Genomic DNA, 12938 nt, shown 5'->3' on the forward strand with positions numbered 1-12938 from the left:
GCTGGATGGGAGCGGTGGGAGCACCGCCGGGGTTGCGCACCCGGGGGCTGCGCCAGCGGGGGGAGCTGCGGAGCCGCTGCGGTCCCGTCGCCCGCCCCCGGCCCGGCCCTCCGGCCCGCCCCCGGCCCGCCCCACGGCGCGGCGGCGGGTACCGCTCGGGTACCGCTCGGGTACCACTCGGCCGCCGGTGGCCTCGGCGGCAGCGCACGATGCGATCGGGCGGGGAGGCGGCGGCAGAGGAGGAGGCGGCCGAAGGGGCCAAACGCGGCGGAGGGGCGGCCGCGGGGAGAGCGCGGGGCCGCGGGGGGAAAGGATCCCCGAACGGGGAGTGCCGCCGCGGGGAAACGCCGCGCAGCCCCAGCGCGGAGCAGCCCCGGGAGCCGAAGGTCTCCTTCTCCTGCGGCGGTGGCGGCGGCGGCGGCGGCGGCGGCGGCAGCGCATCCCCAGGCGGGGCCAAGGCGGCCGAGGAAGGCGACGATGCGGGCGAGGAGGTTCGCGGGAGCCAGGCCAGCTTCATGCAGAGGCAGTTCGGGGCCATGCTCCAGCCCGGCGTCAACAAGTTCTCGCTGCGGATGTTCGGTTCCCAGAAGGCGGTGGAACGGGAGCAGGAACGCGTTAAGTCAGCGGGGGCCTGGATCATCCATCCCTACAGCGATTTCAGGTGCGCGCCCCGCAGGTCCCCCCCTCCCCTCCCCCTTCCCTTCCGTGCGTCCTCCCGGAGCCCCGCGAGCGCGGAGCAATTGCGGGCATCGCTGCGGCGGGGCCGGGCTCGAGCATCCCCGGCCGTCACGGGGCCGCGGTGCGGGTGGTGGATGGAGAGGCCGACCGGAGCTCTCCCCCCCGCTTCGGGTTGGGAGGAGGAGGAGGAGGCCGTGCCGTGCCCTGGAGAGGGCACCTTGAGCCGTGCTGGAGGTGGAAGTGGCGGATGCGGCCGCGTGTATGCAGGGAGGGGCTGGCGATGGGCATCCACCTCCCCGGGAGCCGCCGTCCATCCGGGGATGCCAGGAGCCCTCTGCTTGCCCGGTGGGTGCCCGCACAAGGGCATCCTCTCGTCCTTCGCAGGGCCTCGGAACGGCTCAGCACAGCGAGGAGCAGCTGGAGATCCCGCGGGGATTGGGCTCTGCCCCTGGGGCTGTCATTGGAGGGGGGGGTGGAAAACGGTTGTGCTCATCCCTGGGGTCCTTAAGCCCTGCTATCCTGCTGCACCCTCCACGGCCGTGCACAGCTTCGGGAAGGCTTCCTTTCCCCCAAGGAGGCCCAATCCCATCCCTAAGATTCAAGGAATGTGAGGAGAGATTCATTTCATTCCCAGGAGGAGTACTTTCCCCGAGCTGCTGCCTTTGCAGCTTCCAGCTGAGGAATGGCAAACCCTGGAAGAAAGGTCGTGCAGCACCGGCTCCTGCCCATCTCCCCAATGGGGAGAAATCAGTGGGGAACACTTCCTGGGTTGCATGGAGGCTCCCATAGGGATGTACAGCTGGGACAGCTCAGCCTTTTCGGGGACGGGTGGCTGAGATCCTGCTGGCATCCTTGGCAAGAGAGGCTTCTCGGAGCCCCTGATCCAGTGACTGTACAAAGGGGCTGGAGGCTGCTGGCCAAAAGCAAGTGTCTCAGCACTGAGTCCCTCTGCACTGTTCTGATGCTTGGGGGGGCTGCACTCCAGGGTGAGTGAGCAGCTGTTGGGGTTACGTTGAATGTCCAGCAATGCAGGGCAGTGCAAGAAGCTGTGGGATGAGCCAGACAGGCTCATGGCAGTGACCAACGCCTGCACCTCCCGGGTCCTGACCTCATGTCTGCTCCTGTGCTGCTCTGCATCCTCCGAGGTGCACGGAGCGGCAGCTGGAACCTCCCGCTTGCTCTCCTTGTACACACAGTCGTGCACCCGTGGGGCTGATATTCCTGCCCGGATCCCACTGCGGGTGTTGCCCCTCCTTGCTTTGCTGCTCAGGGAGCAGCAGTGCTGCAGAGCCAGGGTGTGAGTGCTGCGTGGCTTAGCCGGTCACGAGGGTGTTCTCATGGGAGCTGCACCATCCTGCTGTGACCACCGCTGTCCCCAAGCCATGTGGGCTCCCCATCAACCGTGAGGGGTCCTGGGGGAGCTGACTCTGCTTCTCACCTCTCCTGGCCGTGGAGCTCTCAGGAGTGGGATGGCTGTATGGCCTCAGTATGGCCTCACTGTCCCCATGCTGACTGTGCTGGGGTGACAGCAAGCTGGCAGTGCTCAGTGCTGGCAGAGCTGGGGCCTCTCTGCAGGCGACCTTGGGGGTGTCACCCTGTGACTCTGTCCCCTCCCGGAGCCTCTGCCACCAAAACCACTGGGGCAGAGCTCCTGCGTGTGCTGTGATGCTGCATGTGGCATAGGAGAGTTCCCTGCTCGGTGGGGAGGAGCCACGAGGAGAACCAATGCGTTATCCCAACCTACAAACGTGCAAAACAAACAAGGTTGGCTCAGTGTGGGGCTGGGAGCCCAGCAGTGAGGAGCCCCCACTCCACTCATTCATGCTCAGCACGTATGTCTGTGTATTTCACATCGTTCCCACCTTATATCTATATAGATATAGTCTTATATCTATAGACTGTCTGAGAATGGAACGTGGACACATCCGTGTTCGCCCCGCAAAGGCCATTTTCCCATCTTAAGATAAAATCATTACCCATCTGCATATGTGACATCATTTCATAATCAGAGGCATTTGGAGATCTGTCTCCTCATGGACACAGCACGGTGATTATTCATGCAGAATTCAGGGGCAGATTTGCTCCGGGAACAAAAGTCGCTGTTTACATAAACACTGAGTTAATAGGAAGCAGCATGGGTGGCTGTTTGAGATCATGAGCTGCAAATTTGATCAGAGAAACCCTGTCCATCGTGCAGTAGGCGACGTTGAGCAGAGCCACCTCATTGCTGGGTGTTGTGATCGGTTGTCTTTCCTCCTGGTCTATAGTGATGGAGGAAATAAAGGGCAGGCGCCGACGCTGGCATGAGTTCTGTGTTTGTGCAGCTGGCATTGGGGCAGGGCTGGGAGTCAGGGTGAGCTGTGGGCCGAGCTTCGCAGTGACTGTGGGATTGCTGCTGGACTGGGGGCTGTATTTGCATCCTGATAGCAACCTGAGCAGGCAGTGCTGTGTGGGGTGTGAAGCATTGGGGCAGCAACGTGGCCGGGGCTGGAGGAGCACAGTGGTTTTTGCAGCAGGGAGGTGTGGGGTGCCGGGGGGCCCTTTCCATTGGAGACATGCATGAACCCAGAAGGAACGTTCAGCCCAGGAAGGAGGGCTCAGCCTGGGAGCTGCATTAGCAAGGTGAACTGCATGCAGGGGTGGCTCAATGGACCACGACGGACCCCCTCCCCCCAGCGCCCTCAGCATCACACTGCCAGGTGCCCCCTGCTTTTCTGCTCCCTGTGCACGTGCAGGGCTGGCACTGCCTGCTGCCACCTCCCTCATCCCACAGCAAAATGGCTCCTGCTGCTCCACTGCTGGCTGGCAGCTGTGCGCCCTGCGGGGTGACCTGGGTTTGCTCTGACTCCCGGTGGGGACAATGTAAATGCCACTGCTAGGTGCCTGCCGATGATCCCACTGTTAGTTATCCCCGGTGACAGCAGCTGGGAACAGGATGAATGTGAGCACGCAGACCTGATGGATGGCTGAAAGCCACCGCTTACTCATCAGGAAAAAAAGGCTGTGACTGCCTGCCTGCCTGCCCGGGGGTGACTTTACAGGTTGGTGCCTTTGAGCATTTTGCAAAGACCAAAGCAGCCACTCCTGCCCCATCCCAGGGGCTGTCCCTGCAGAGAGCAGCACCGTGCACCGATCCCGGCTGTGTCTTTTGGTTCTGCTCCGTGCTGCACCCACTGCTCTGCCTCCGCTCAGGCCCAGCTCCTGGTGGTGGCTTCGTAACCCACTTTTCCACGTGCCCTCATTTTTAAGGAGCTCTGTATTTATGACAGGTCTGCGAATCGCTGCTCCCACTGTGCAAGATGTTGTGGTCCCTGCAGGGGTTGCATTCTGTGCTGGGGCAGCGGAGGTGAATGGGGACATCCCTGGTGTGCTGCATGCACACATCCCCTGCCCTCTCCTCCCATTGGGGATGGGGCCCTGGGCTCCCTCAGCTGATGCTGGTGGTGGGTTGGGGTGGCCGATGGGGCGGCCATACCCACCCTCAGTGTCTGCCAGCACCTCCTGCTGCCATTGCTGTGGTTCAATTAGGTCAGAAGTAAGGGAGGTGGAGAGGGGAAGGGGGGGGGAAAGGATCCTAATTAATTTGTTTTGGGGTATTTTTAGCAGCTTGGACCGAATCTTTTCTTTTATGCACACGCTGCCCTCCAAGGAAGAAAGCATTGGTGTTGCAGCAGGGCCTCCTCTGAGGTCGCTCGGGATCAGCCCTGTCTCTGTGTCAGGGTGCTCAGGACCAGTTGCTCTTTCCCTGCAGATTCTGCCCCAGCCCCACAGATTGCACAGGGATCAGAGCCAGCGCTGCACGCTACCCGGCTGGCACCATGATTTCGTCTTTGCTCTCCCCTGCTTGGTTTGGCTGATGCCCCGGTGGGACTCAATGCATTGGGGGCAGCTTGTGGAGCTGGAGGGAGGCCCTCGGTCCCCTCTATGGGGTCCTGCAGCCTCAGCATCGCAGTAGAGCCTCAGTGCCCCCCACCCACCATCACCCCCCTGCTGTCACCAAGGGCTGTGCTGTTCCAGCAGCCAGAGATGGTCCTTGGGGCTGACTGTGAAGGGAAGAGCACAGCCTGTCCCTTTCTGGCTGCCAGCTCGTGGAGGGGCCCTGGGTGTGAAGTCATCGTTGTGCAGCAGTGACATCACTTGTGGTTGCCATGGCGATGTCTCACATGGGGAAGGTGTCATTGGAGAAAGGTCACGAGCTGGGATGCTCGGCTCCTTCCAGCCCTACACCAAGCTGAAAAGGCAGGGGGAAGATGGGGAGCCCCACGCTTGGCCCCCATATGGAGCTGAAGCCCTGACAATGGGGCTGTGTGTCCTGCTGTGACCTTGGTGCATGCAGGAAGGACATGGGCAGAAGGATGGGAGCCAGGAGAAGTGGGGGGCTGAGGCAGCAGCAGCGCAGAGGTGAAGGGGAGGCATTCTGCTCACTCCCTCCTTGTTCTCCCTCCTTGCTCCAGCTGCAGCTGGACGTGACCATCTGCTGCCCCTCCTACCCCTTCCCCCCCCACTCACTGTCCCCTGCAGGGTCCCCCATTGGGTGCTGGGAGGGATGCTGCCCACAGAACACTGGTGGTTGGGGTTCCCCAGCCACGATAGCTCCCCACTCTCAGGGTCTCCCTTCAAGCTTCAGCTCTTGCCTGGGTTTCGGTGCTGACTCAGTCAGACCTCACAGCACACAGCCCTGAGGCCCCACACTGCCCCCATTGCCCTGCACAGCCCCCTCTGAGCCCATTGCTGCCCCGCAGTGAAGGCACAACCTCAGTTCATCCCTCGGGGTCTCACACTGTGACAGCTCCCACCACCATCCCTAAGGACGTGACAGTGCCAAGGGAGGGCTTTGCAGCTGACCCCCTCCTCTGCGCTCCTCCAGGTTCTACTGGGACTTCACAATGCTGCTCTTCATGGTGGGCAACCTGATCATCATTCCCGTGGGCATCACCTTCTTCAAGGAGGAAACCACGGCGCCCTGGATCGTCTTCAACGTGGTCTCCGACACCTTCTTCCTGATGGACCTGGTGCTGAACTTCCGCACGGGGATCGTCATCGAGGACAACACCGAGATCATCCTGGACCCCGAAAGGATCAAGAAGAAGTACCTGAAGACGTGGTTTGTGGTGGACTTCGTCTCCTCCATCCCCGTGGACTACGTCTTCCTCATTGTGGAGAAGGGCATCGACTCGGAGGTCTATAAGACAGCCCGTGCTCTCCGCATCGTCCGCTTCACCAAGATCCTCAGCCTGCTGCGCCTGCTGCGCCTCTCCCGCCTCATCCGCTACATCCACCAGTGGGAGGAGGTAAGGGCTGCTGGGCAGGGGATGTTTGGGGCCGGAGGGATCCCAGGTGTATATACAGGCTGTTAGGAGCAGCCCTTGAGAGTAGCCCTGCGGAGGAACCCGGGGGTCCCGGTGGATGAGGAACTTAACGTGAGCCGGCAGTGATTGCAGATCGGAGAGCAAATGGGATGCTGGGCTCTGTTGGAAGAGGGGTGGCCAGCAGGGTTTGTCCCTCTCTGATCTGACCTCGTGAGATCCCATCTGGAGTGCTGCATCCAGGGCTGGGGCCCCCAATACAAGAAAGGCAGGGAGCTGTTGGAGAGGGTCCAGAGGAGGACACAAATGTGATCAGAGGGCTGCAGCACCTCCCCTACAAAGACAGGCTGAGGGAGCTGCGCTTGTTGAGCCTGGAGAAGGGAAGGCTGCGGGGTGACCTCAGTGCAGCCTTCCAGGACCTGAAGGGAGCCTATAAACAGGAGGGGAGGCAACTCTTTGAGAGGGTGGATAACAGCAGGACATGGGGAAATGGTTTGAAGTTGAAGGAGGGAAGACTGAGGTTGGATGTCAGGGGGAAGTGCTTTACTGTGAGAGTGGGGAGGTGCTGAACAGCTGCCCAGAGAGGCTGTGGATGCCCCGTCCATCCCTGGAGGTGTTCGAGGCCAGGTTGGATGGGGCTGTGGGCAGCCTGGGCTGGTATGAAATGGGGAGGTTAGTGGCCCTGCCTGCAGCAGGGGATTGGAGCTTCATGATCCGTGAGGTCCCTTCCAACCCAACCCATTCTATGATTCTATGGATGCTCCAAACAGCACCAACAGCTCTGGGATGGAGGGAACGGCCCCAAGAGGGGACTTGAGGCTCGTGCTCCGAGGGCTGGCAGTGTCCTTCTGCATCCCCAGCGTCTGTGGTCTGTGGGAATGCTGACAGAGCTGCTTCTGATGACTCCTCGGGGCTGCTGGGCGCCGCAGCTGAGCTGTGCCCATGTGTGTGCATCTGGGTTTGCATTTGTGCATGCGTGCCGAGATGCTGGGCCTTGCACAGCCCTGAGGAGCTGCAGGGGCTGCGCTGGGTGCGTGGCTGCGGCGTGCTCAGCTCTGCTGCGTGGGCTGCAGCTCCTGACAGCACTGACAGATGTGGCCGTGCAGGTGCGTGCTGCAGCGTGGAGCTGGCTCTGCACACAAGCCTGGGAGGTGCTGGGAGCCTTCTCGCCCTCCTCTGCCTCATTTATTCCCAGGTGCTGCATCCCAGCTGCCCGCAGTCTCTTCCTGCACCTTCCTCCTGCAAGCCCCACGTCCCCGAGGGTCCCCACCACCAACCCTCCTGTCTGCCCCTGCTGTGGGTCCAACTCTTTACCCTTCTCACTTCCAAAGGGGAATCACCTCAGAGGATCCTATGGATGAGCTGAGCCGGCTCGTGGCTTGGCAGATTATCCTGATAAACACATCTGCTTACAAAGGGATGGAAGGGGAGGGCAGCCGGACCCGGCGTGCCTTGGGCTGTGCAGCCCTTTGCAGCGTGGGGCAAAACAAAGCATGTGCTGGCACTGCAGTCCCGTGGTTATCATTGTGCCCCACCGATGGCTCCGGAAGTGCTTTGATACCCAAGGATGGGTCCTCCTCCTGCCCTCCCTGCGTGCCCAAATGGACCCAGCAGCCCTTAGAGCCCAGGGCTGAATGCAGGGGATGTGGTGACTTTGCTGCACCCTTGTCCTGCCCTTGCCATGCCATTGCTGTGCCAGCTTCATACAGCGCTGCAGGGCTCCGAAAGAGGAAAGGTGGAGGGGTGGCCATCTTTTTCTTTTTCTTGTTTCTTGAATTTGACATTATTATTATTATTTATTATTATTATTCTTTGGAGAAAAAGAAAATGTGAAGGAGAAGGGATGAGCCCTGAGGCTTTTCCTCTTCCACCCATGGCTCCGCACCTCTCCAGCCCTGCAGTGTGCTGCTGCCCTTGGTGAGAGGTGCTGGGGACAAGCAGGGCTGTGACTGTGGGGGGACACAGGAGCCAAGAGCACTCAGCTCTGCCTTGTCCTGATCCAAGCTTGCAGGCACCCTGCTGGCTATAAATAGGCAGGAGGAGCACAGGCACCTGGGGCTGCTAATGACTCTTTTGGCCAAGGCTGTGCAGGTTGAGCCTAGTGCTGCACCATGCAGGGCTGGGGGGGGGAAGGAGGGGGTGGTGCTGCTTCCCAGCTCTTGCTGAGCATCCGACCCCATTGCCACCATGGGCAGATGGGCTGTGCTGCAGGGATCACCACGCACCTTGCACTTGGATAACAGTGCTGCAGGGTCGGGGCTGCATCTGGTGGTTCAGAGCTGGACCCAGGGGACGTCTATGGGGATTCTGGTGCTGCTGGGCAGGCTGCAGGATGGAGGATGCAGGGGTCTCACCCACCCTACTCCAAGAGCCCCCAGTCCCGGGCTGGGTGGGATGACGTGTGGCCACGCTCACGATGCTGCCTTCCTGCCCCTGCCCTGCAGATCTTCCACATGACCTACGACCTGGCCAGTGCCGTGATGAGGATCATTAACCTCATTGGCATGATGCTGCTGCTGTGCCACTGGGACGGCTGTCTCCAGTTCCTCGTGCCCATGCTGCAGGATTTCCCCCAGAACTGCTGGGTCTCCATCAATGGGATGGTGGTGAGTGCTGCCCTGGCCCTTCTCCTGCTGCTCCCCATTGCCAGATTCCACTCCGTACAGCACTGAAGGGCACAGCCAATCCATTAAGGACATCCCCGCCATTCAGCTTGTGCCTTATGGCAATTTCATCCCAGTTATGGCCCATTCGTGCCCACATCCTATGCCTGTGCAGCCTGGTGGGTTTCTGAGTGCTGCGTGTCCCTGCTTTACCCCTCCAGTCCGTTCCACACAGGCGATGCCACTGACCCCAGGGCAGGGCAGGGACTGCAGCCGCTGGAGGCTCGTGGTTGCTGTGGGGTTGGGGCTGTGGCTTCAGGGCTCGCAGGACATAAGGAGCAGGTTGTTCTCCAACAGGAATAATGCTGATGTGGCTCTGCCCTCGTCCCCTGCTTCCATCCCCTTCTCATTAGCAAGAAAGCTGCTATTAATAAATAATGGGACACGTTGCTAATTGCTCCCTCTCAGCCCTGCAGCCTGATGCAGGCTCATCTCCCTGCTCCACCCAGCTCTTCCATTCTCCTCTCCCTGCGCTGTTTTCCTCTCTGTCTGCTTTCCTACCCTTCCTCTGCTCCCCACTCCTCTTCCTCACCATATCCCTCAACAAGAGGAACCTCCTTGAGGCTTTGTGCACCGACCCTGGGGGGGTCCCAGTGCCCCAAACTATCCCACCCCTATCCAAGCACAACAGTGGGAGAACGCTGCTGCTGCCAGGCAAGCAGCTCAGTCCTTTCACAGGGGCTCTGCGTGTGGTTGTAGCTCAGTTAGGGGAGCCAGGAGAGACAGCACAGTGCAGAAAGCTGCGGGGCCACTGAGTGCTGTGATGGGAGCAGAGCGCTGCCGGCCCAGTTGGTGCTCAGTGGTTGGGTTTGTTCGGCTCTCGCTGCACGGTGAGGCTGTGGGGAGAGCAAAGAGATGAACTCACACAGCTCAGCGCTGCTGGGGGGGATCAAAGCATCGAAGCGGGGGCTGCTTTGTACCCACGGGGCTGACGGCTGCACTCCTCGTGGCTGCAGAACGACTCCTGGAGCGAGCTGTACTCCTTCGCCCTCTTCAAGTCCATGAGCCACATGCTGTGCATCGGCTACGGCAAGCAGGCGCCCGAGAGCATGACGGACATCTGGCTGACGATGCTGAGCATGATCGTGGGAGCCACCTGCTATGCCATGTTCATCGGCCACGCCACCGCCCTCATCCAGTCTCTGGACTCCTCCCGGCGCCAGTATCAGGAGAAGGTGGGGCTGGGAGGGACCGGGGCTCCCGGTGCAGCTCTGCCCGCTGTCCTTGGGGAGGTGGGGACTCCCCAGGGTGGGTCCCAGCCCGGTGTGGCCGTCTCTCCCCGCAGTACAAGCAGGTGGAGCAGTACATGTCCTTCCACAAGCTGCCCGCTGACTTCAGACAGAAGATCCACGACTACTACGAGCACCGCTACCAGGGCAAGATGTTCGACGAGGACAGCATCCTTGGGGAGCTCAACGAGCCCTTACGTGAGGTGGGGGCTCGGGAGCTGAGGATGGCAGGAGGGGACCCGCTGTGTCACAACCCCCTCACTGCTCCCTGCCCTCCTTCCCCTATAGGAAATCGTGAACTTCAACTGCCGCAAACTGGTGGCCTCCATGCCTCTGTTTGCCAACGCGGACCCCAACTTCGTGACGGCGATGCTCACCAAGCTGAAGTTTGAGGTGTTCCAGCCAGGCGACTACATCATCCGCGAGGGGACCATCGGCAAGAAGATGTACTTCATCCAACACGGCGTGGTCAGCATCCTCACCAAGGGCAACAAGGAGATGAAGCTCTCTGATGGCTCCTACTTCGGGGGTAGGCATCTGTGGGTCCCCGAGCGCTGCTCTCCATTCCCAGTTCTCTCCATCAAGTCCTTACCTTTGGCACTGCTGTTCTCTCTCCCTTCTTCTGCCCTCCTCAGAAATCTGCCTGCTGACCCGTGGTCGGCGCACAGCCAGCGTCCGGGCGGACACCTACTGCCGCCTCTACTCGCTGTCAGTGGACAACTTCAACGAGGTGCTGGAGGAGTACCCCATGATGAGGAGAGCCTTTGAGACCGTGGCCATTGACCGCCTTGATCGCATCGGTAAGGCTCTAAGGGCTGTAGGGCTGCCCTGTAGGCACTTCCCACGATGCCTCTCCTTGTGTCCCGCTGATGGGTGAACACCCAGAGGGAACCTCAGCGGTACGTGGGCTCCTCTCTTGGGAAAGGGGCAGCAGCACGTGGAGGTGCCCGCTAGGGGTCTTGAGCATCCCCCAGTGCTGAGCCTCATCCCTCTCCCCATTCCTTTTCTTGCAGGGAAAAAGAACTCGATCCTTCTTCACAAAGTGCAGCACGACCTCAACTCGGGCGTCTTCAACAACCAGGAGAACGAAATCATCCAGGAGATTGTCAAGTATGACCGAGAGATGGTCCAGCAGGCGGAGCTGCAGCAGCACACGGCCATGTACAGCCCGGTGCAACCCCAGGTCACCTCTGCCATTGCCACCTTGCAGCAAGCCGTCGCCATGAGCTTCTGCCCACAGATGGCCAGCCCGCTGGTGGGCTCCATGGCTCTGGGCTCGCCCCGCATGATGCGTCGCTTGCAATACGCCCAGGCCGTGCCCAGCCCCTTCGCCGTCTCCCCAGTGCTGCTGCAGCAGAGCCCCCCGCAGCAGCCGCAGCCCCCCGTGCCCCACGCCAACCCATCGCCCTCGCAGGACCAGGCACAGCCCGCCTCCGCCAGCGCCTTCGCTGCTGCCAGCCCGCCGTCCCAAAGCCCCTTGGCCAGCCGGACGTTTGCCTACGGAGGGGCCAAGGGGCAGCTGGGCTCCCAGCTCTCACTGAGCCAGCAGCAGACGCCCGGCTCGCCCCCACGGTTGGCCGTTCACAAAAGCACACAGGCGCTGCCCACCAGCAGCTTCAGCCAGGATTCACGGCCTCTATCGGCTTCGCAGCCCTCCCTGCCCCACGGGCTGGCGGCTGGCAGCACCCAGAGCCCCCCAGCCTCAGTGCACGAATCCTCTGCTTCCATCGGTGGAGGCCCCGCCGCCACCGCCGTCTCGCCGGGTTCGGGTCCCCCAGCCGGGCTGCGGGGCGCAGTGTCCTCGAGGGGGCCCCTGTCTCACCCTGCGCCCACCCTGCAGCAGGACTCGGCGGCAGCCCGCAAGGATTCGGTGGGCAGCATGCCCGACACGGACCCAGCCAAATCCAGGCTGTCTTCCAACTTGTGACCTCCACAGGACTGGGGATAGGGGTGCCGGGGTGTGCCAGGGCAGCCAGCCCCATCCCCTCTGCTCCATCCCCACCGAGGATCCCGTGCCCCTCGGCCACCTCCACCCCTGCTCCCTGGCTTCCTCCCACTGCCGGGGACCCGTGGGTGGGCACAAGGGGGGCTGTTGCCTCCGACCAAAGTTTGGCCCCATCTTCCGCTCCTTGTGAGGAAACCCCACTGCCCCATAGAAGCCACAGATGCATCATCCCCAGTGATCAACGCTGTATATGATATATATGACCTGAATACAAACCTATATGTGTGCATCCGCAGGACACCTCCCTGGGGTTTTAGGCATGTGGGCCAGCACTGGCACGTGCCCCTGCCTCCCCTCCCACAGACCCATGGCGAGGGGTGACAGCCAAGGAGTGGAGGTAAGTTATGGGATCTGAGGTACAGCAAGCCCCAGCAGACTCAGCAGCCCCCATGCCAGCCAGACTGGGGCTGGGGTGACCTCAACCAGGCACCCCTGCTGCTGGAGCCCAGGGAGCTGAGCCCCGGGGCTGCCGCTGCATGGAGCAGCACTGGGCTCCGCTGGCTTGCAGGCTGGGGAAGGCATAAGAGTGTACGTGAAACAAGTGTGCCTGTGTGCGTGTGTGTGTATACACAGATGGATGGAAGTGTGCATGGGTGTATGCATGCACGTCTGCCCCTGCCTGGCGCACTGGAGCCTTCCACGTTGAATGTATGCAGCGACCCAAGAGCGAGGAGCCCCACGCCCACCTGCCTTCCTGCAGCTGCAGGGCCAGGGGTTTGGGGCCACACTCCAAGCGTCACCTTTCCATTCAGCCCATCCTGTGCAATAAATGTCAGCAACTGACAGAGCTACACACGACTCCGTCTCTGCTTCTCCTTTGCCACCATCCAGCTCTCCTGCAGCTCCAGCCCTCCCATTCCACCAGTGGCCACAACCCAGTCTTCAGGCTGGGCTGCAGGAGGGAAGTTTGCCCTTTAAAGAGATGCTTCCCTGCCAGCACCAGCTGGACACCATGGGGCAGCAATGGGGAATGAGAGGCACAGGGTACATGGGGCCCCCAGGCATCAGCTAGTGCAGGAGATGGAAACAAACAGACCCCCATAGAAGTGGCCACGGG

General features: G+C 61.3%; 1 protein-coding gene across 2 annotated transcripts; it reads left to right on the top strand.

Annotated features, from left to right (window-relative positions):
- On the top strand, positions 1 to 12672 carry HCN2 (hyperpolarization activated cyclic nucleotide gated potassium and sodium channel 2). Of its 2 annotated transcripts, none has more exons than XM_003642867.5 (8): positions 1 to 661; positions 5546 to 5969; positions 8429 to 8590; positions 9604 to 9822; positions 9933 to 10079; positions 10165 to 10405; positions 10512 to 10676; positions 10890 to 12672. In XM_003642867.5, the coding sequence occupies exons 1-8, from the start codon at positions 6 to 8 to the stop codon at positions 11801 to 11803; spliced, it is 2928 nt and encodes a 975-aa protein (XP_003642915.3). In that variant the 5' UTR covers positions 1 to 5; the 3' UTR covers positions 11804 to 12672. The 2 variants fall into 2 exon arrangements, with proteins under 2 accessions (XP_003642915.3, XP_040509641.1); XM_040653707.2 differs by lacking the exon at positions 1 to 661 and adding an exon at positions 4483 to 5079.
- Positions 12673 to 12938: the final 266 nt, after the last annotated feature.

The sequence above is a fragment of the Gallus gallus genome, chromosome 28, assembly GCF_016699485.2.
Source record: "Gallus gallus isolate bGalGal1 chromosome 28, bGalGal1.mat.broiler.GRCg7b, whole genome shotgun sequence".
In the NCBI taxonomy this organism is placed as follows: domain Eukaryota; kingdom Metazoa; phylum Chordata; class Aves; order Galliformes; family Phasianidae; genus Gallus; species Gallus gallus.

What these genes read in the sequence shown, in the direction of transcription:
- HCN2 (XM_003642867.5), top strand. Translation starts at nt 6, where the DNA reads ATGGGAGCGGTGGGAGCACCGCCGGGGTTGCGCACCCGGGGGCTGCGC. An exon ending in CATCCCTACAGCGATTTCAG is followed by an intron (nt 662 to 5,545) that starts GTGCGCGCCCCG and finishes GCGCTCCTCCAG; the next exon opens with GTTCTACTGGGACTTCACAA. An exon ending in TCAACGAGCCCTTACGTGAG is followed by an intron (nt 10,080 to 10,164) that starts GTGGGGGCTCGG and finishes CTTCCCCTATAG; the next exon opens with GAAATCGTGAACTTCAACTG.